The sequence below is a fragment of the Equus caballus genome, chromosome 8, assembly GCF_041296265.1.
Source record: "Equus caballus isolate H_3958 breed thoroughbred chromosome 8, TB-T2T, whole genome shotgun sequence".
Taxonomy (NCBI): domain Eukaryota; kingdom Metazoa; phylum Chordata; class Mammalia; order Perissodactyla; family Equidae; genus Equus; species Equus caballus.
The window spans coordinates 39,412,005-39,435,117 of NC_091691.1; the positions used below are offsets into that span (position 1 = coordinate 39,412,005).

Here is a 23,113-nt window from a genome sequence, read left to right on the forward strand (position 1 = left end):
GTCCCTCTTCCCAGCGCTGTGGGCCTGAGGAATTGGGACAGAACCTTAGATGCATGCTAGTCTAAAAAGTGGGGGTCTTTTTCATCTCTGAGAACTTCTGGATTGGAAAGATGGCCCCGGCCCTACTAGGAACGCTAATTCGTCCATTTCTCATTCTCACTCACTCACTACTGTCACTGCTCTGCCACGCTATCAGCTGTTTTAAGCTTTCAGGCAGATTGTCCCTTCATTCAACCATAAAGTAGGCCCAAAGAGAGCAGCTACTCGGTCTTGTTTACTGCTGCATCTTTATAACCAAAGCAGGCGACTGGCAAGTATCTATCATATACCTTCTATGTACAAGACAGTGAACAGATTTGCGGGCAAAAAGGAAGTATATAGAAATGAATTGGAAATATTAGACAGCATCTCATTAACTGAGGAGCCTATGTAAGTAGAAGAGTTGGAAGGAGGTTCTAACCTTTGAATAAATGCAGGAATACACTATTTTTCTGGATGTGAAGACGTAATATTGTAAATATGCCAATGATTCCCTTAGCTTAATGCAATTCCAATAAAAATCTGACTGGGTTTTTCTTTATAATGTATCAACGTTATTCTAGGGATCCACTCAAGAGACATGAAAACATATTTCCACATAAAACTTGTACTTGAATGTTCATAGCAGCATTATTCATAATAGCTAAAAAGTGGAAAAAACTCAAAGGCCCATCAACTTGTGAATGGATAACCAAAATGTGGTGCATCCCTCCAGTGAAATAGCATTCAGTAATAAAAAGGAATGAAGGACTTACATGCCGCAACAGGATGATTTCAAAAACGTTACGCTCAGTAAAAGAAACCAGATGCAAAAGATCACACGTTGGAAGACATCACTTCATTTATATGAAAAATCTAGAAAAGACAAATCTATAGAGACAGAAAGTAGACTTGTGTCACCTAGGGCTGCGGTGGGATTGAGGACTGACTGCAAATGAGCACAAGGTTTCTTTCGGGGGTGATAGAAATGTTCTGAAATGAGACTGTGGTGATGGTTGCGCAGCTCTGCAAATATAATAAAATTCATTAAATTGTATACCTAAGATGGATGAATTTTATGCTGTGTAAATTATATCTCCATAAAGCAAAATAGAATATTCTAAAGTTTTTATGTAAGAATAGGGAGGGGTGAGGAGTGAAGGCATTTTTGAAAAAAATAGTAGCAACAAGACATTATTTCCTTTGGGAAAAGTCTTAGAAGGAGAATTTCTGGATGAAAGGGTATACATAAAATGAGTAATAACAGAAGTTGAATAAAATAAGAACCCATGAGTCCATATTGATAACTAACAAACAAACAAACAAACAAACAAACTTGGATCAAAATTTCATACCTTAAATAAGATGTAAAGTAAAGTATATTAGATTTTAACGTAAAATGTAAAATTATAAAATGTTTAGAAGAAAACATAGGAAAAAAATCTGTGGGACAGATTTGGGCTTGGTGAAGAGTTCTTAATATGCACAATGTATATAAGAAAAAGATCGATAAATTGGACATCATCAAAATTAAAATCTTTTGCTCAGTGAAAAGATAAGCTACAGGCTGGGAGAAAATATTTGTAAACCTCGTATCTGACAAAGGATTCACATCTATAATATAGAAAGAACTCTTATTATTCAACAGTTGAGAAAACCAAACAATCCAATTAGAAAATGGGTAACAGACACGAGCAGACATTTCAACAGGGAAGATGTATGGATAAAAATAAGCCACGACAAGATGTTCAACATCACTAGCCATTAGGAAGATGCAAGTTAAGACCATGATGAGCTATCACTGCATTTCTTCTAGAACAGCTGAAATTAAAAAAAAAGAAATGACAGTACTAAATGCTGGTGATGAGGAGAAACAGGGTGTCTTATACATTGCTGCTGGGAATGCAGAATGGTGTAGTCACTCTTAAAATAATTTAGGGGCTTTTAAAAAATTAGCATACTTTTACCATATAATCCAACATGTACACATCTGGGCATTTATCCCAGAGAAATAAAAACTTATATCAACACAAAATCCTGTACACAGTTGTTTATGGCAACTTTATAGGTAATAGCCAAAAATTGGAAACAACCAAAATGTCCCTCAATAGGTGAATGGTTACACCAATTGTGGTACATTCGTATCATGGAATATTACTCAATATTAAAAAGGAACAAACTATTGATAGGGCATTATGCCAAGTGAAAAAAGCCAATCTCAAAAGGTTCATATTGTATAATTCCATTTCTATAACACTCTATAAAGGCCAAAAATATAGAGATAGAGAGCAGATAAGTGGTTGTTAGGGGTTACAGACGGTGGTCAGAGGTGGGGTAGTGGGGACGGAGGGAGCTGGGTGTAGCTGCAAAGTGGTAGAACAAGGGAGATCTTTGTGCTGATGGAATAGTTTTGCAACTTGATTGCAGGGGCAGTTACAGAAATCTACATGTGAGAAAATAACAGAATTCTACAGACACATTGTACAAACTTCAGTTTCCTGGTTTTGATATTGTGTTATAGTTATGTAAGATGTAGCCACTGGGAAATACTCTGTGAAAGGTACATGGGACCTCTCTGTACTGTCTTTGCAACTTCCTGTGAATGTATAATTATTTAAAGGTAAAAAGTTTAGAAAACTGGTTAAGAAAAAAAAGATATGCAGATACAAATGTCTCATATAATTATAATAATTAGAGCAAATCATTCAAGTTCTAATAATTAAAAGAGTATAGATAATCAAAAAATATATAGATGGGTAAATCAATAAAAGAGACTTTAACATGTCAAAGGTGATACTTTTTCTCAGCAGGTCAAGATTTTTTAATAAATCTTGCTAGGTTAGCTATTCAGTTAAAAAAAATTAGTTCTCTCCTTTTCACTATACTCCAGAATGAATTCCAGATGGATTAAACATTTAAAAGTTTAAAAATTAGACCATTAAAAACTTAAAGAAAATGCAAGTGAATATATATTGGCTCATAGGATAGTGAGACTCTTTTCAACCAGGAATCAAAGACCAAAGTCATAAAGGAAAAAAATTGATAGTTTGCACTACATAAAATTTTTAGCTCTTTAGTTTGAAAAAGACAATTCAAAAACAAAGGGAGTCCAGCCCGGTGGCACAGCGGTTAAGTTCGCACGTTCCACTTCAGCAGCCCAGGGTTCGCCAGTTCAGATCCTGGGTGCAGACTTATGCATTGCTTGTCAAGCCATGCTGTGGCAGATGTCCCACATAAAATAGAGGAAGGTGGGCACGGATGTTAGCTCAGGGCCATTCTTCCTCAGCAAAACAAGGAGGATTGGCGACAGATGGGAGCTAAGGGCTAATCTTCCTCAAATAAATAAATAAATAAATAAATAGAATAAAAAACAAAGGGAAAAATTTTCAATATAGGCACCAGAGCTGATATCCTTAATATATAAAAATGTTTCCAACACCTGAGAAATGATCTTAACTAGAAATAATGGATAGAAGGGAAAAAACAGGCAATTCATAAAGTAAGAAACTCAAATATTAAGTAGACAATAAAATGATTGATTTCATTAATAATGAAAGAATAGGAAATTGGAGAACAATAATTCTATTTCAATACAGTGATTCACCTATCAAAATGGCAAAAAGCCCCACTTTTTTCTAAAAGATAATATTCACCATTGCTCAGAAATAAGCAAAACATATTTGCATACAATGTAATGTAATGTTTTGAAATCTGCATACTCTTTGAATAATTCCATTTTTAGAGATTTAACTTACTCCTCATGATAATAATGACCAAAAAACCTCAGTAACAACAGCCACACTTATAGCTAATACAAGTAGCACTTACTATGTGCCAGACCTTTTTCTAAGCACCATGCGTGTATTACCTCATATACTCCTCTTAACAGTTCTGAAGTAGGTTTTTAACTACCAAACTATACTCCTTCTCTTCCTGTGAAAATAGAGATACATGCAAAACATTATGTACATGGATACTCATCAATGTTTTTTTTTTACTGGTGAAAACTAGAACAATTTCAGTATTGAAAAGTAAAGAACTGGTTAGATAATTTAGGGGCTGTCTATTCACTGTATTGAAAATCATCATCCTTTAAACAGCATCCTTTAGAAAGCCCTGTGGACGTAGGGCTGGCAAACCTTTCCTGTCAAGGGCCAAATAGTAACTACTTTCGGCCTCGCCAGCCACGTGCTCTCTGTAGGGTGCTCAAGTCTGCCCTCGCAGCACGAAAGCAGCCATAGACAGTGTGTGCATGAATGCGTGTGGCCATGCGTCACTGAGATTTTCTTTGCAAAAACAGGCAGTGGGATGGCTATACCTTGCAGGTCATAGTTTGCTGACCCCTGCTGCAGAGTAACTTCATAACATTTTTAAATGAAATGTTCATCACACAGTGAGTAAAAAAAGCAGGTTAGAATTAAAAAAATACGTGTAAATATGTATTTAAAGTTCAAATATCAATGATTTTGGAAAGTGATAGAAGTGTGCGACAGATACTGCTGTTTGGCTCTCTAAAAGTTGCTGCTAAACCTCTCTCTTGCTATTTTCTCTGGGAGATGCTGGGAAACCAGCTGTTCATCTTGTCTGCTTTGCAACAGGGAGTGGCTATGTGACCGGGATGGTTTCTGAGGAAGCTTTTACGTTTTGGAAGAAAGGGTACCTGTAAGACTGGGGATGGTGTTCGACTTGCTCAGGATATTAGAGCACAGAAAAGAGCCTGCATCCCTGGGGTGTCCCTGGACCAGTGCCTGGTCCTGCCCTGCCGATTGCTTGTATGTGAGAAACAAAACCCCCAAGAGGATTAAGCCTTTATTAGTTGGATTTGGTAACATGCATCCAAAAGCATTCCTTAACTCATAGGAAATTCTACGTCCACAATTTTGCCTCAACAAGCCCTGATTTCTCAGAACTTCAGTTTTCTATTTGATGGATCCTAGAGTCAAGGAGACTGTACAGAAACAGATAAAAATTGCATGGCACTTATCTCTTCAGTGATGGGACTTCATAGGTAATGTTTTCTTCCTTTCTTTTCTTTGCGTATTTTTCTTTTTTACCCAACATTTCCAAAGTGGCCATAGATACTTTTTGTAATTACTATAGTGAAAAAAAACATTGCTGAGAACAACTCTTGTGAAGGAATTCTTGAACTAACTATGAAATGTGAAATGCCAGACCCATTTACAAATGGAGATTTGGACATAATTATGGAAATGGAGAACAGATTAGTGGTTTCCAGGGGTTAGAGGTGGTGGGGCTTGGGGACGGATGGCCATAAAGGAGGAGCATAGAGGAACCTTCTGGTGATGGTAGCGTCAAGTATCTTGATTGTGGTAGTGGATGCATGAAGCTACATGTGTAATAAAATGGCAACAGAAGAACTACACACACTCACAAGTAAGTACATAGACAGCTGGTGAGCTTGGAGTAAGCTCTGTGGATGGTATCAATCTTAGTTTCCTGGTTTTAATATCATAATACAGTGATGCAAGATGTTAACATTGGGGGGAAACTGGGTGAAGGATTCACAGGGTCTCTCTATATATTTCTTTGCAACTTCCTGTGATTTCTACTTATTTCAAAATAAAAAGGCTTTTAAAAATGTAAAAGAAAAAGGAAGAAATGGAAGCACATAAAACTTTGTAGTTTAGCTAAAGTCATTTAGGATTCTGAAGCTGGGAAAGAAGCAAAGCTCCCTTATCCTGTGCCCAGAACTTACTTTTGGAAAGGAAGTAAGTTTAGCAAAAGCATTTTTCTAGAAGTTCTAACCAGTGCTTCTAGCACCACTTGAAAGCAAGTGAAGAAGCAAATTAGGACAAAAGCATCGCTTACCTCTGGCTGGTCAGTGCTCAGGGCTGGGCAGCTCTCAGGACCGTTTAGCACCTGAGAGCGTGACCTCAACAAGCTACATCTAAAAGCCACCTGGATTCTTTCTGGGGATAGACTGAGGTACTTTTCCTTCTAAGATTCTTGGTTTCATAACAAAAGAAGATAAGAAAAATATATTCACTATCCAAACGACCTAAGTACCAAGCACAGCGTGAAGTAGGGATCATAAATAACAACCAACAGTGTCATCTATCAAGGTAAAAGTTTCTGAGACAGTTATGGATTCACCCCTATGTATATTTTATTTTCATTTTTTTAAAAGTATTTGATATAGCCCTCTTGACTCTATGGAGTTCCTTATAAAGTTTGCTTTCTTCCAACCACTAACGACTTTCCTGTTACTTCCTCCTGTGTTTCAGCGCTAGTTAAGTTGTCCTCTTGTGACACTGGTTTTTAAAGCAGATGCAGAGCTGAATATTTGCCTCGGGATACATTTCCAAACTCTCCCCCACCTCATCTGCTTCTGTCTCCTTTTAAAAGTGCCTTCAGTCAATCCAGCAGCGTTGCATGCTGCTGGGGTGTAGGTCTCACCTTTGTCCCCAGCGCACTGAAGCTTAAGCTCAAAGAGGATTCCTGATAAGGAACAGGATTCTGAGCTCCCTCAGAGGGCAAAACCCATTGAGGACTTTGCTTGCCTTAGGCAAAAATTTAAAAGTAGGAGAATACAGAGTTCCCTTCTAACATCTACAGCCTTCTTAGCTTTACAACTGATGAGGCTCAGGGCAGACCGTCCCAAAATATGCCATTTTGGCATATTGATTATTTTGAATTAAAGTTATGTAAAAAACAGCCAATGCAAGAAAAACACTGTGAGCCTCCTTCATGTCCCTGACCACAGGAGATAAATCTGCCATGCGACAGGTCCCCTGCCTGCACCAGGAGGCAGGGAGACATCGTATCTCCAGATGTAGGGAGTTCAGGGCCCAGAAGGCTATGCAAACAAACTCCGCTTAGTTCCTTCATTAATTAGTGCCCAAGCCTAAGTTTTTCTGTCTTGTCAGTTCTTCACAAATTTATTGTTTCTTTATCTAAAAGGTATATAAACAGCCTGCTTTGGTCACTTCTTGGTTCCCATATCTATGGGACCTCTGTAGGTATGAAATTAACTTTGAGTTTTTTTCTCCTGTTAATCTGTCTGTGTCAGTTTAATTATTAGAGCAGCCAAGAGAATGAAGAGTGGCAGGGGAAGTTTTCCCCTTTCGTGCATCCCCATAATTCTAAAACCGGGAGGTTAGAATCTCACTGCTTGTCCACGTGCGTCTGGCTCTTTATGACTTCCTAGGCTGGTAGAGAACCTACTTTAAATGTTTGCAGAGGCATCTTGACCAATGGCGCTAAAGAACTATTTGCAATTTTAGCAAAAAATTCAGTATACCTAAAGGGTGCCAGATGGACAATGAAGCAGTCATTTAGCCACAGGAGAGAGATTGCAGGAATAACAGGTTCTCTGTGCTCTTTTTGTCAGCATAAACATGATCTTGTCAGTTTGTTAGGACAATAATATCCAATAATAATTCTCAGCATTTGTCAACTGCAGAGACCTTCATAAACTAAGTTTATTTTTAAGACAACCCTGTCAGTGGGGTTTGATTATTTCCATTGTACACATGGAGAAATTGAGGCAGCATTTTAGAAAGAAAAAGAGTCAGAGTGAGAATTAACCCCAGGTGACAGTCTCTATATGTCTTCCCTCTGAGTTTGCTATAAAAATATTATTTACGAATTGTGTGAAATGATTATAGCGCCAAGACCACCAATTCAATCAAGAAACAGCACATATGCTGTAGCTGCACTTATTTTCCACTGGCCAGAGGCAGCTCTGAGGTCGCAGTTGAAGAGATCAGAACTCCCATTACCGATCTCCAGGGCTACCTGCTGAAAACAGAGTGTCTGGGAGTTTCTCCTTCCGGCATTGTCAAAAGTGCTTTCTGCTCACAGCCTCTGAGCCTCTTCCCAGAGGAGATCCTGCTTGTGTGCTTAGAAATCTCGGAGTAGACATGGGTGGGCCATATTTCTTAAATGAGATGCCTAAGACCCAAAAGCTTATTTTAAAACAAAAATATACACCCAAACATTAACATAATGGCAATGGGAAGGTAGGCTGAAGGATAGGATTGAAAAATGGCTGTTGGCATGGAGGTAACAGGGTGGATGGGGCTAATTCTGGTCCTTTAACAGTTACTTCAAAACAGTGGTTCTCAAATGTTAGGAGGCATCAGAATCTCCTGTAAGGCTTGTTAAAACACAGGTAGCTGGCCCCACCCCCAGAATTTCTGATTCAGTGGGCCTGGAGTGGAGCCTTCTCATTTGCATTACTGACAAGTCCCCAGGTCTAGCCTAGGGCCAGGTCTGTGTTGCCACCAGTTTTTGCCAGGCCTGCAGGCTAATGATGGTCTTGCTGAAGGGCCTTTGTAATCGAGTCCATGACATGAAACACTAACTGTGAACCCCAATTAAGTGAAATTTTGTCCCCTGCAAAAAGAATTGCATTCTTATCATTAGTAGATCTGTATTACAAAAAATTAAACTCGATATTATAGATTGAATTTCATCGATAAAATTGTAGAATTTGAATTTCCTCCCTTGTTATAGAAGTAGCTACCTAATACACTCAATTTTGCCTCTTGGCTCACAAAACTTAAAATATTTCCTCTCTGGCCTTTTACAGAAAACGTTTGCAGACCCTGGTCTGGTGCATGCAGCTGAGCTCAGATTGATTTTAAGACCCACTGCTTCAAACTGGTTTTGCTAAATACCCCTTCTGCTCCTTGGCACATGCGGTCCTGGCCTATCACACAATGTTGAGAGACACACTTCTCAACATGTATCATTCCACTCCAGGCAGGGAATCTGTGGCAGCCAACAGAAGGTGGCAAATGCCTTAGAATTTGTTTAGAAGTGTAGACAAAAAAGATTCAGAAACAAATGGTGATTAGCCTTCAGCAAAACTTTAAAGGAGGTGAAGTTTGTTTTGGATGTCGTCCGCCTCTCTTTGTAAGCTTTGTCTCCCTGACATGCCAAGGGCTTGGTACTCTGGGTTTCTCTGCCTGTTCAACGTCCCAACTTCTGCTCTCCACACAGACTTTGCCCAACTTGCTCGCAGCTGTCCCGTCACCTCCCAGGCTCAGGGGTAGGTAAGTAATCCGAAGAGTAAATCTTCCGAAGTTATGTCTGTGACCCATTTCAAATATTTGTGGTGCATATGCTTGCTTCCTTTTGTCAATTAACATAGAATTATATGTTGCAGTATTATTTGGAAATTATTGCATTGAAAAATATCACTTTTTAAAAAATCTTGACTTTTTTGCCCCACTCTCCAATTGCGCTGTCAATAGCAGATTCTCCAGATTAAGGTCTGATGTGGCTGAGGTTTGCTACTGCAGCTTGTCTTCAACAGTCCCACCTGACTGTTGCCTCCGAAGGAAAATGAGAGTCCTCTCCAAGGAAAGCTCTGTCATTTGACTCTTCTAAACAACAAATGAGTCAGCTAAGGTCTGCTTCCTGCTTCTTTCTGGGCTCAGACCGTATGAAAACCCCGAGGAAAATAGAGTGATCTCCCAACAAGATAAAGATGGTGTTTGCTGTTGAGTTTAGCATGTCCCATGGCAGAAAATTACTCCTCACTGTTTTTTTCCTTTTAAAATTTGGACCCACAATTTGCAGGCTCCCGGCTATTGTGAAAGTTGGGAGAGGGAGCAGTAGAGCGCAGTAGTTAAGAGGTCCAGAGTCAGCTGACTGAAACTTGCTTCCTGCAAACAGTGTGAGCTTACGCACGATGCGGGGCCTCTCCTTTGCCGTTCCTCACATGTGCGATGGAAATGATGCGGGGTCGGTGAGCCAAGGAGTCGAAAGAAAGACTTCTTGGACTCTCAAGATCTGGCAGTAGTGCTCTTTTTATTTAGAGAATAGTGTGGAATAGCATGGGGACAGGACCCATGGGCAGTCAGAGCTTCTGCTGCATGGGGACAGGACCCATGGGCAGTCAGAGCTCCTGCTGCTGCTGCATGGGGACAGGACCCATGGGCAGTCAGAGCTCCTGCTGCTGCATGGGGACAGGACCCGTGGGCAGTCAGAGCTCCTGCTGCTGCATGGGGACAGGACCCATGGGCAGTCAGAGCTCCTGCTGCTGCCCTGAGTTGAGGGTTAGGGCTAATTTTATAAGGCATGGGTACGTGACTTATTTTTACTGGAAAAAGAAAAGATGATGTAAAAAGTCATTAAATGATTTCAGTGCAGATGGGGTTAGGTTATTGTACGGTCATATAACTTTAGATATGAATCTGGCCATATAGATCAGCATGTAGGTGAGGATGCCCTGGGCTTCTCTCCCTGGGGCAGCCCTAATTCATACCATAAAAAAAATCCACTGGGTCATATAGTTTGGCATGTAGGCCAGGTCACCTTGGGCTTCTCTAGCTGAGGCAGCCTTAATCCACATCAATATGAGAAACACAGCTACTCAGAGGTGACTGCGAAGATTAATAGAGATAATGTGCAGAGTTTGTAGGACTGTGCCTGACACACGGCTAGTGAGGGCTCTGTAAATTGTAGCTTTGGTGTATAATTTTATATAAAGTACTCTCTTAACCAGAAGTTAATCATTTACGTATCTGTGCTCCCCACTGAAGTCGTCCGTCCATCCTTCAGTTAAGTAGCATTTTTTGAAAACCTGTTATAAACCAAGCACTCTCTCGGATTCAAGGATACAGCGTGAGCAAGCCAGATGATGCCCCAGTCCTCTCAGAGTTCCACTTGAATGGACTATGAGCTCTTAACAAGGGAGATTCTGTCCTTTATCTCTCTCTAAAGCCAAGCACAGCAGTTTACCCAGAATAGATGCTTAAAAAGTGTTTTTTAAAGAATGACTGACTGGGTAATTGACACTTCTGAAAAATGAAAAGAAAAGTCAGCTGTGGTTACACTTCCTCTTGGCTGCCACTGGGACCGAGCTGCCAGCTGGGGCGGCGTCTCTGAGCCTCGCTGCAGGACAGAGATCAGAGCTGGCCATCCTCGGAGTTCTGGAGCCGCCCTGCTCTGGCGGCCGTGACAGGAGCTTTGTTCCCAGAGAGCACAGAGGGGAAGTGCTGGCCCCTGGGAGACGGCGGTCATTCAGACAATGGTCTTCAGATTAATTGCAGTACGTAATTCAGTACTGAATACCAAATGGCAACCACACATAGGTTGTTTTCCTACATAACTAAGTGCTCTTTGCATTGTCGTGGTACACCTAACACCCTGTTCAGCTGGAAGTGAGTTCTGGGGAAGGAGGTAAAATATTACGCAGCCACTCAAACTGAGAGGTCAAGAAGCTTTCAGATTATGGAGCAATTAATTAAAGAGCAATCATGAAAATGATCCTAGTGCGGCCGGCCCCGTGGCACAGCAGTTAAGCTCGCACATTCCGCTTCAAAGCCTAGGGTTCACCAGTTCGGATCCTGGGTGCGGACATGGTACTGATGTGGGGTCGGTGAGCCGAGGAGTCGAAAAAGATTTCTTGGACTCTCAAGATCTGGCAGTAGTGCTCTTTTATTTAGAAAATAGTGTGGAATAGCATGGGAACAGGACCCACGGGCAAAGCTGCTGCTGCTGCCATGGGGACAGGACCCATGGGCAGGCAGAGCTGCTGCGTGAGGACAGCACCCACGGGCAGTCAGAGATGCTGCTGGCATGGGGAGCTGCTGCTGCCACCACTGGCATGGGGACAGGACCCATGGGCAGGCAGAGCTGCTGCCGGTATGTTGCGGCTGCCGCTTCTGCTGCAAACATGGGTGGAGAGTAAGCCTAAATTTAAGGCATAGGTATGTGAGTTATCTCTTTACAAGACAAAAAAAGTTAAAATGGTACCAGTGCCAGTAGGGTCCGGTCACTGGGCGGTCCCACAACTTTTAGATAAGAATCAAACAGGATTGAGTAAATGGCAGAAGTCACCGCTTAAATATTATCTTCAGCTAAAGACAAAGGAGGATTTTTGGGGGGGGGGGGGGCGGTCAGTTACATGAGGTTGCCAGACAGTAAACAACTTAAGTTCTTGCCTTCCCCATTAAGAATTTCCATAGATAAGGTCATCCCCCCTTCCTCCTGGGGCAGAGAGGGAGGCATGGAGATTTCCTTCACAAATGCAACTGTCTCTCATCAAAGGGCGAGCAAATTCCACTCCTCGGAGCCTGCTTCTCATCTGCAGTTTTAAAATTAACCAGCCTAAAATCCTCATCAGTACCATTTGGTCAGCCATGCTGTAGTAGGCGTCCCACATATAAGGAGAGGAAGATGGGCACGGATGTTAGCTCAGGGCCAGTCTTCCTCAGCAAAGAGAGGAGGATTGGCAGCGGATGTTAGCTCAGGGCTAATCTTCCTCAAATAAATAAATAAATAAAAATTTAAAAAAATGAAAATAATCCTGATAATTCGCTTCAAGCAGCTACTCACTGCTATGTTATTATTTCAGATAATGCTCATGATTACTGGTTAGTTTGTTTTTAATATGGATGTACAGTTTTATGTAATCCTTTCATAATTAAGAAGCAATTAAAGGTCCAGGTGCTCTGCAATACGTCTTTATTCAATTATCCAACTTTTCGAAGAACACTATTATGCAGTTAACCCAGATTATTAACAGAGATGTACACGTTGTCTCTTTAGTGCACTTAAATATAACTACAAATCTATCTAATTTCAATTTTAAGCTTCACGACAAAAGTCATATTGCCATCTCTGTGTAAGTCTGACTAATGCTAATGGGTTCGTTGTCCCTGGTAGGGAAATTCATTAGTCAGTCAACAAATATTTCTTGGGCACTTACCTTGTACAAGGTATAGAAATGGAGTTGGGGGCTAGTTATACAATAAAAAATTGTAGGGGCTGGCCCCGTGGCATACCGGTTAAGTTCGGCATGTTCCACTTCGGTGGCCTGGGTTTGCAGGTTCGGATCACAGGTGCAAACCTATACCACTCGTCAGCCGTGCTGTGGCAGGCGTCTCACATATAAAGGGGAGGAAGATTGGCACGAATGTTAGCTCAGGGCCAATCCTCCTCAACAAAAACAAAAATTGTAGACCTTTGTCCTTGATCTCCAGGCACATTTAGTTTTGTTTGAAAAATAAGACAGAATAGAATAGAATGATAACTAATAATATAAGCCAATAAATATCGAATGTCAAATGATAAAATAAAAAGTAAAAATTGCTGTAGAAGTCCCCTGGAGACAGCCATCTCTCCGGTCACGCTTGGCTGTAGAAGCCCTGCCCACTTAACCCTGTCTGTTCCATGAAAGGTTGCCTGATTAGACAGGAGGGCAGTAGGATGAGTATGCTACCCTACTACTTGAAGTGTCATCTGAGAGCCAGTGGCTTCGGAACAACTGGGAGCTTGTCAGACAGGCAGCGTCTCAAGCCCTGCTCCAGGTGACAGAATGACAATGTGTATTTTAACGAGGTCCCTAGTGACTTACAGAACACCAAAGTCTGAGAAGCGCCGGGTTAGCCTGCAGACCCACAAATAAGTTGTTTTTTCGTGAGGGAAAATTAGACTCACACTTGCTAATCCTATTCTCACCCCAATAAAAAATAAAGAAAGGAAAGGGAACCGTTCCTTCATGAAGCCCCACGCACTTCTGTGTGCTCGGCACTGGGTAGTCTGCCCTGGTTGCACTCTAAGCCTACACAAGCACTGAGGGGGCAGGATATGCCACCACATGATGTGCCACTTTGGCATATTGATTATTTTGAAGTAAAGTCACTTAAGAAACAGTCCTGGTGCCAGAAGGACACTCTGACCCTCCTTTGTGCCCCTGAAAGCAAGAATTGAATTCCCATGGGAAGGCACCCTCGCTGTACCTGGAGGGTAAAAACCCATCCTTATGGACAGACGTAGAGAAGTCAAGGCTGGGAAGGCTGTATAACCTTTATTATTTCTTCATTAATTTGCTACCTCAAGCGCAAACTCTTTTGTTTTGTCAAATCTTCACGAATAATTGTTTCTTTGTCTAAAAGGTATGAAAGCTGCCAGCATTGATCTCTTTTTGTCTCCTCTTTCTGTGAGCTCCCATATGTGTGAAATTAAGTTTGTTTTTCTCCTGTTAATCTGCCTTATGTCAGCCTCATTAGACCAGCCAAAGAACCTGCAAGGGAAAATGGAAAGCTTCCCTCCCCTAAAGTACCCAGTGACAGATTCGGGGATTCATTAATGCTGGTGACTGCTGCACATTCTGAGGTCTAAAATTCAGATAGATTCTTATCACTCAGGGATATTCCCTCATTAAGTAGCAAACCTGGGTCACCCAGAAGTGGGATAAGTTCATTAGCAACTCCCGTGGGCCGAGTGATGGCTGGGAAGGAGGCACTGACACAGGGGACCACACTGTGGCAGGTACAATTTATGTTTGGTTTCCTCCTGTGCTGAAGACTCCATGTCCAACACTCTCCTTGACATTTCAACTTGTGTGGCTAACAGGCTTCTTAATAATAAACATCCAAAAGAGAATATTAATTTTCTCTCACAAACCTGTTTTCCCTCTGATCTTCCTCTTCTTGGTAAATGGCACTAAGATCCATCCAGTTAATAAGCCAAAAAGGAGAAATCACCCTAAACTCTTCAGTTTCCCTACCCACCACATGAATCTTGGAGCACTTCCTGTCAATTCACCCTCAGAACACGACCTCGGCTGTGTGCCCTCAGTTCCTCTCTATGGGCACCACCGGCCACCTTATCTGGGGGGCTGTGCCAATTCTCTGAGTGGTCTTCCTGCTCCCACTCTTGCTCTTATCCAATCTAATCTCCACACGGGAGCCAGCATGATCTTAGAAAAACATCGGTCTCTCCCTACCGCTCACCTGCCTGAAGCTTTAGCGATACCCTGTGTGCCTTCCAATATGACTGAAACCCGCAGGCCCTGTTTGACCTGCGTCCCATTGCAGCTTTCCCTTTCCCCATCACCCGCTGTGCTCCAGCCAAACTGACCCTTTCTTGCAATGTGCTCAGCTCTTTTCTACCTCAGGATCTTTGCATTTGTTCCCTCTGTCTAGAACAGTCAGATCTTTCAGGGCTCAGAGGAACTGTCCTGCCTTAGAGAGGATCTCCCTGAAGTTCGACTAGTCAGCATGCCCAGCCCTGTCTTAGTCCCTGGTCCTAATGACGATCTCCAATCACATTTTTAACTTTTTTGTTTTGCTTATTTGAGTCTGCCTCTCCAAATGAGAATATATACCCAGGAAGGGCAGAGACTTCAGCTCTCTTGTTTATCTCTATTTCCCAACACACAAATGTGTGAATGAATGAAAGTGTAGCTCTAAATTTGTGTGACTGAATCATTGTCCCCTTTCAGAGTAAACTGAAATACTTCTTTATTTAATTAGCCAACTTTTAGAAGAATCTCATTATTCAATTAACACAGATTATTAACACAGGCATACGCATTCTCTCTCTGTACTGCATGTAGGAATGACAAGGAGCTAGATACATTTTGAACGTAGGAGACAGGTGCATCCAGCCAGCCCATCATCTGGGAGAAGGAGCCCGTGCCCAGCACCCAGTTCTCTCTGCGGTGACGTCAAGGGTGTGCCTCTGGGATCCATGCCAAGCAGCGCTGCGGCCACATGTGTGGACCTGCGCCTCCCTGATGGACCTGCAAGGCTGTGAGAGAGCTTTCTGAGCACCTACGCCTGACAGGAAGTGTAGGTAAATCCTAACCTCCTGACTTAAACACAAAGGAAATAAAGCCTTACGGTCTCCTTAAGTGGTTTAAATTGTCAGGTCCTTTTGAGCTTTAAGGAATTTGATAATTTAAGAAAAATTATAAACAGCTAACTGTTTCCATGTCCAACACAATACTAAAGAGACTCACGTTTGGCAAGTGTGGTGGGCAAAATAATGCACCCCCTGCAAAGAAGTCCACGTCCCAACCCCCTCCAGAACCTGTGATTATGTCACCTTACAAGGCGGATTTGACTAAGTTAAGGACATTGAGATGGGGAGACTATCCTGGATTATCTAAATAGGTCCAATGTCATCATAAGGCTCCTTAAAAGCATCAGAAAAGGAGAGTAGATGATGAAAGCAGAGTGTGAGAGTCAGAGAGAGATTTGCAGATGCTTCACCGCTAAATTAGAAGATGGAAGGAAGCTATGAGTCAAGGAAAGTGACATGTTCTAGAAGCTGGAAGAGGTCTGGCAACACATTCTTCCCTGGAGCCTCCAGAAGGAACAGCTCTGCTGACACCTTGACCTTAGTCAGTGAGAGCCGGACGAAGTTCTGGTCTCTGGAACTGTAGGCTGGTGAACTTGTGTTGTTCCAAGCCAATACGTTTATGGCAACTTGTTGCAGCAGCAACAGGAAACTAATACAGTGAGAGTGGGTTGTAAAGATAAACGCCTTCTTCATTTCCTTTTTCCATTATAAAGTGATGCTAGTGTTCCAAATTCTTCCACATGATCTTCGTAGAGATCATACAAGTCAAAGCACTTTAACTCAAAACAGAGCTGTCCCATCTCTCTTAGAACCCCCTCACTACTTCACACAGAATTCTCACAACTTTAGCTCTCCAGAGTACATCAGATTAAAAACAACAAATGGGGAATCATTGGAGCAAAGATAATGACAGTTACAATACGTGACAACGGATGGCTTGACTGTTGAAGAAAAGATAGAAAACCCAGAAGAAGGCTAGAGGAGACAGAGCGTTTAGTGGTAATCCATGCTCAGGGATGCCATCGCTCCGGGAGGCATCACTCATTTACGTCACAACGTATTACAGTCACGTGCTGCACAATGATTAACAATGGACCCCGTATGTGACAGTGGTCCCATAAGATTAGTACCATACAGCCTAGGTGTGTAGTAGGCTCTACAATCTGGGTTTGTGTAAGAGCTGTGGGGGAGGGAGAAATTCTCCTCTACCCTCTGGGCTCTTCTGGCTGGTCTAACAATTAAATTGACATGAGACAGATTAACAGAAGAAAAACAAACAAAAGTTTAATAACGTGAATACATGAGAGAAATCCAGGAAAACTGAGTAACTTGCCAAAATGGCTGAAGCCCTCCCGTTAACTACCATCCTCAGCTAAAGACAAAAGAAGATGTTGGGGGTTGGGGGAGTCAGGGCTTCAAAGGGAAGGAAGGCAACTCACAGGTAGGTGAAAAGGGGAAAATGTTCGGAAAACAAGTGTTTGTTTGGTCTCACAGAAACAGAAGAACACAGGGGCAGCCAGCAGACAGGCTTCTCTAGGTTCCTCCCTGTCTACCACCCAGTTCACGGGATGCAAAGGTGACAGCTCACTTCTGGAGGAGACAGGATTTTTTAATCCAGATTTTTTTAGGCGGTTAGGGGAAGAGGTAACAAAAAAACCTTCCTGAGTCTTTTGTTTCTTAAAAATAATCAGCCTAAAAGAATCCTCATGTTAAAGAGACACATTTTGGGGTGGCAAATTTTGTTCCCCTTCAGTACATTCTATGATGTTCGCACAAGGATGAAATTACGTAACAATGCATTTCTCAGGGCATATGCCTGTCGTTAAGTGACACATAACTGTACTCCTTCGAATCGTGACCCTGAATGTGGAAAAAAGGTTAAGTCATACCAGTATACCTCTCTATATGTAGGGAAATATGCCCTACATTTAAGAGACATATCCATCAAAGCTAGTTAAAATTATAGTGATTTGATGCTTCAAGGTAGATAGTTATGTAGAAGGGTTTATTCTCTAATGAAATCAAACAGTGTGGTATTACTGTGGGCATCCATTCTTCTCGTAAAAATGACCATCTTTTGTGGTTTTCTAAGAAGATAAGCAAAGACTTCTCTACGGGGACTTGATTCCAATCCTTTCTGGAAAATGATGTGCAGTGAGTGACAGATGGACTGTGATTGCAGTTAGAAGATGCCTCTCCTGCCTTCTTACCGTCCCTTGAGAATAGCTATTGGATGAAAGAGGAATGCTCAGCAAGCTTCGGAGCTAAGTGCTTACAGTACAATTAGACAGAGTCATCGTTGGCATTTTCACCACCCTGTAAGCATGAACTAATTAGGCCTCATCAGGCACTGATGTGAAGGAATTACCTCCAATATCCTGCAGACGAAAACAGTTCATGTGATGCTTCTAAAAGTTCACCTAACGATGTAAAGAGGAAGCGTGTCTCCTGCCACGCCGTCAGCATTTGAAAGCAGCGGCTCTCACGAGGCACCTGGTGTTACTGAAAGGAGCCTGTTTCCATCCATACAACCAAACATGTCAAATGGATCCTGCTTGTTGCCGTGCATGTGGTATGGGGACGGGGCACGCTTGGCGCCTGTGCGATGCGGCAGACACACGCATGGTCCATGTGCCCAGTCTGCCCTCCTCTCGCCTAGCTGCTCCTCCTCCAGGCCAAACCCCGTGGCACGTGGGCGAAGGCTCCTGAAAGCTGGCTTGCTTGCCCCCACAACCTTTCTCCTCAGAGCAGTCAGGGTGACCTAGTAACACTGAGGCCACATGCCTGCCGCTCCCCTACTCACACCTCTCCCTGAGTTCCTAATGTGCTTGTGATCAAGGCCAGTCTTCTTACCTTGACTTCCAAGTCCTGCGGCATCTGCCAGCCTCTGGAACAGACCTTTGCTCATCACAGCCAGCCACACTGGACTCCGACTCTCCTTGGAACATTGCAGGCCCTGTCTCACCTCAGGACCTTTACACCTGCTGCTCCTCTGACCTTCCCACAGTAGCTTCTTCAATCTCGGCTCAGATGCCGCCTTCCACCTTCTGTTCTCCAACAATCCAGCCTGCTGAGAAGGGCAGCTAACACAAGGAGCCCTTTGTGATTAGTAAAATGCACACTAATATGAAAATGTCACAAAAAGCATAATAGTTTTGGTCATTTGGGGTGTTTTCTCCCCATTAACAGTGGCCCATGAAAGTGTTTGACATTAAAATTTGGTCCTGGTACTTGAAAAGCTGCAAAAAGGATGAATTCCAGGATGAAAGAAAAAATAACCATTAAATGAGGGCACTAAATTTTTTTTAAAAAGCTACTTGATACTAAAAATGGTGCCACCAGTGTATACCGAGATAAGTTATTAAACATGTACATTTTGAATAATTCTCAAAACTACACTGACTTTAACGTTGTAATGAGTAAATATCTAGTACGGAGTCCGTCATTGATAGCAGTTCCTTGCCCCTCAAATATGGGAGAATCAGTGTGTCTAAGTTCTCACAGCCCCACGACACTGCATTTATTCATCAGGTCTTAAGAAAGCCTTATGGCAAGACAACCAGGGCCTATAAAGAAGGGAAAATCACTACCAGTCTCCCCGTAGGCAATTTAATTGTCAGTCGAATCGTGAAAGGCAGAATGTATCCTATAAAATTTCCATTTGAGAAGCAAATAAGTTTGTTATGTCAACAAAATGGGAGACTGAAACTTCATAAGCTGCAAAAATATTTGATGGTCTCTGACAAAAAGTGAAAAAGATGTAGAATGTTTCAAAAAAAGATTTTAAAAATCCCAAACTTAGGAAAAATGCATATCGTTTGATGGGAAAATGATGTGTCTTTCTAATGGAGCGGTTGCTGTAACGTGCTGTTGTCCGTGGAGCACGTCTGGGCATTTGAGAGCAGGGCCTGGACAAGGCGGGACCGCTCTGCGGGCCGCAGGAAGAGCTGGCCAGGGATTCAGAGGGCGGGCCAGGAACTGTAGGGGTGGGAATGAGGCCGAGAGGCTGGCTGAGGACGGTCAGCGTGACCCTCCTTGAGGGAGAGGGTGACAGGGCTGGCCTGGAGGAGGTCTGAGGACAGGACTGTGTCCTGTGGGATGCTGTATCATTTGAAATAAGTTGAACATGTGACCTTTTCTCGTGATCCTCCAACCTTCAATAAAGCCGGCTTTGTGTAATAGGGCATGTGTGTGTGTTTGCACACGTATGTGTTGGGGAAGAGGCTGGACTTCACTTCTGTTTAGCAAGAGGAGTGAAAAAGTGGACTTGAGAACATAAGCCTTTCAGGAATTCGCAGGTTTCCTGGCTTCACGCTTCCGCGGGGAGTGCACCTAATCTGAGGTCCAGGAAAGCCACGCCGACGCCTGGGCTGTGACTCTTTGGAAGTTCCCAGGGATTGTGGGTGGGAAAAAGGAGTGAAGGGCTTGCTTTCCGGCACTCTAATAGTGAAAGTTGTGCGTAGCTGAGGGTCATATTTAACTGAAAAGCCATAGCTTTTTTCTTATTGTCACACACATCTTTTTTTGGAGGACAGACTTTTCAATGCTGCACACCAATCCTGGAACACTTTTCATTACAGTTTTACAAAATTTCTACCTGTGCACATGGTTGGGAATAATAAAAACATAAATTTCGTTTCACTGAAGAAAGCCCGTAAGGTATGACGGGACAATGGTTTCACATCGCTGGAGAAGTAACAGCAAGTGCTGCGCAGAGCCGTTTGGGCTTTCAAGAAGCTATGGGAATTTTCGGTATTACGCCAAACTCAAAGTGGTATATAAGGGCAGCTACATCAGATGTGAAGTCATCAAATTTTAAGTTTGATGCTATTTATTCCACACAGCATGTTTTTATTTAAGTGGGACATCGTTTTGAAGTAGTCTGGTTGAAGCATCTTGGGGGGGGTGGGTGGCGCAGAAGCGAGGGGGCACGGGCCGCCGGAGTGACTGGTACGCCTGGGATCGTGGTTCTTTATTAAGCCGGTGTGTTAGCTCGAAGCTTGTAATACCTCCAGTTCTCAATGACTTTATTTCATACACATTTCATATATTTTGAATGTGCCCTTTGAACACATTATTCTGAAATGTTATAAGAGAACGTCAATCTCCTGATAAAAAGAAAAGAAGATTTCAGTTTTGAATCTGGGGAGATAGGACTCAGTGACTTGCAGAGAAATCTATGCAAATAAAATATAGTTATGACAGAACAGGCTGCAATTATATCTCCTTTTCTCTAGGAAGAAATTGTTCTGCTTCCTATAGTATTCAATGACAATAACATGAATCTGGCAACTTTCTGGAAATATGCGGTTAACAAGTTATCTTTAAAGGGAGCCACTGCCTATGTAGAAAATGAAGCTTGCCTGTGTGCTGGAGTTTGGCATCAGTCATCATTATCTATCGTCATTGAACCTGACAGTGCAACTTTCTGAAAAGATGCAGTTAGCAAGGTAGCACAGATGTGGTGGGGACGCAAACTTCTTTACGAGGAAGGTAAATGGAGACAGCCCTGACACCCCCTGATCACCCCTCCACGTTGCCCTCCCTCCCACATCTTGCCCTTCCTCTTAGTTACTTTCATTATCCCTGATTAATTGGGCACGCACACACACACGTAATTACACTTACTCAGCCTAGGAAACTTCAGGTCAGAGAGTTCCTAAAAGTTCTGTTCAGGTTGAAACTCTGTCCAGCACCCATGGAGCCATAGGTTATGCAACCTGATCGCAAATGAATGCAAAACTTGTTCCAAATGAATGCTGCTCTCAAATGCAGCAGGTCAGTGACTTCTCAGGGATATGTTTGCATTTCGCTGGACAGCACGTTGCAGCCACCAATGAGTCATGCAAAGAGCTTGTCTGTGGTTTGTAAAGGACAGCACTGAGGCCCCAGGGCTTGGAGCGGACGCTTCTGCAGGCTTCACCACACTCGCCTCCATTACTAGGAATCCTGCACATCTTTCCTTTCAGGCACTTCCGAGTCACTCTAGAAGGGGCCACTGCTGTGTGGAGAACGAAGCCTCCATGCTGGTTGGAGTTTGCAGTGACTCTTTATCTATCGACACGTAACAGTAAGGTATGCTGCTGCTTTTTTTTTTTTTTTTTTAAGATTTTATTTTATTTTTTCTCCCCAAAGCCCCCCAGTACACAGTTTTACATTCTTCGTTGTGGGTCCTTGCAGTTGTGGCATGTGGGATGCTGCCTCAGCGTGGCCTGACGAGCAGTGCCATGTCCGCGCCCAGGATTCGAACTGACGAAACACTGGGCCGCCTGCAGCGGAGTGCGCGAACTTAACCACTCGGCCACGGGGCCAGCCCCGGTATGCTGCTGCTTTATTGAACCTGACAGTGCAATAAAAACAAAAAAGAAGCAAGTTATTTGCATCGCTGGAGTGTGGTTAACGTAGTCAACATGTGCTTTTTTACAAGTTTGCTGCAAATAAATGCTTTCAGGCTTCAGAGACTGATAGGGATAATTTATGTTGATTGAAAACCTACTATGGTCAGTTATGCTACTTGGCATTTGGTACCCTTGGTCTCATAGAATCATTGCCTCCTTCCTTCAGGATTGGTATGTTACCTTCACTTTACGGATGAGAAAACTGGAGTTCAAGGATGCTAAATAACGGGACCTGGGTGGGCCACTAGCAGATGCCCAAGCAGGTGGATTTGCTTCTTATTCTGGTCTTCCCATTATAGGACGGCTCCCCCTTGAGAAGAGAAGGAATGACTAGGACTATGATAAGAGAAGGAATGCTGATGAAAAACGGTGGAACCGTCAACACAGTCGCCATCAGTCAGGGAGAGAAGCGGGGGTGGTATTTGCTTTGCTGTGGATAAAGAATTAGCTTAATAGGAAATAAAAGGTGGAAGAAAATAGTTGCTTCTCAAGATGGAAAAATGTTACGAGTTTATTTAATAGTTCTGTAAGTGATTTGGATCAGAGAGTACACAGTGAGCTCTCCAAAATTAAAGATGGAAGTGAAATGTCAAACTGACAAGGATAAACCTTACTAAGATCTCATGAGCTTTCATGAGTGGGTAGAGAAATAGCAAATAAGCTCGAGCGTGGGCAAGTGAAAGCAATATATTCAGGGAAAATGATATAAACTTTGCTTACAACACCTCTTGGTTTCAATACAAGAAAAGAAGCTTGAAATAAATATAAAATATTATAAAATACATATTTCTTTTTCTTTCTTTCTCTCTTTTTTTTGGTGAGGAAGCTTGGCCCTGAGATAACTTCTGTGCCAATCTGCCTCTATTTTGTATGGGGGATGCTGCCACAGCATGGCTTGATGAGCCATGTGTAGGTCCACACCCGGGATCCTAACCCACCAACCTGGCCCTACCAAAGCCAAGTGAGCCAGACTTAGCCACTGTGCCACGGGGCTGGCCCCCATATTGCATTTTTTAAAAAGACTTTTTTTTTTAAAGATTTTATGTTTTTCCCTTTTCTCCCCAAAGACCCCTGGTACATAGTTGTATATTCTTCGTTGTGGGTCCTTCTAGTTGTGGCATGTGGGACGC

At 42.6% G+C, this 23,113-nt stretch overlaps 1 protein-coding gene across 1 annotated transcript in view; it reads right to left on the reverse strand.

Moving 5' to 3' along the window:
- Positions 1 to 10,898: 10,898 nt before the first annotated feature.
- The window catches only part of L3MBTL4 (L3MBTL histone methyl-lysine binding protein 4), a 306,581-nt gene continuing 294,366 nt past the window's right edge, over positions 10,899 to 23,113 (reverse strand). The window contains 2 exon segments of the mRNA XM_070221201.1: positions 10,899 to 10,995; positions 11,474 to 11,685. Coding sequence (XP_070077302.1) covers positions 10,899 to 10,995; positions 11,474 to 11,685 — 309 coding nt within the window.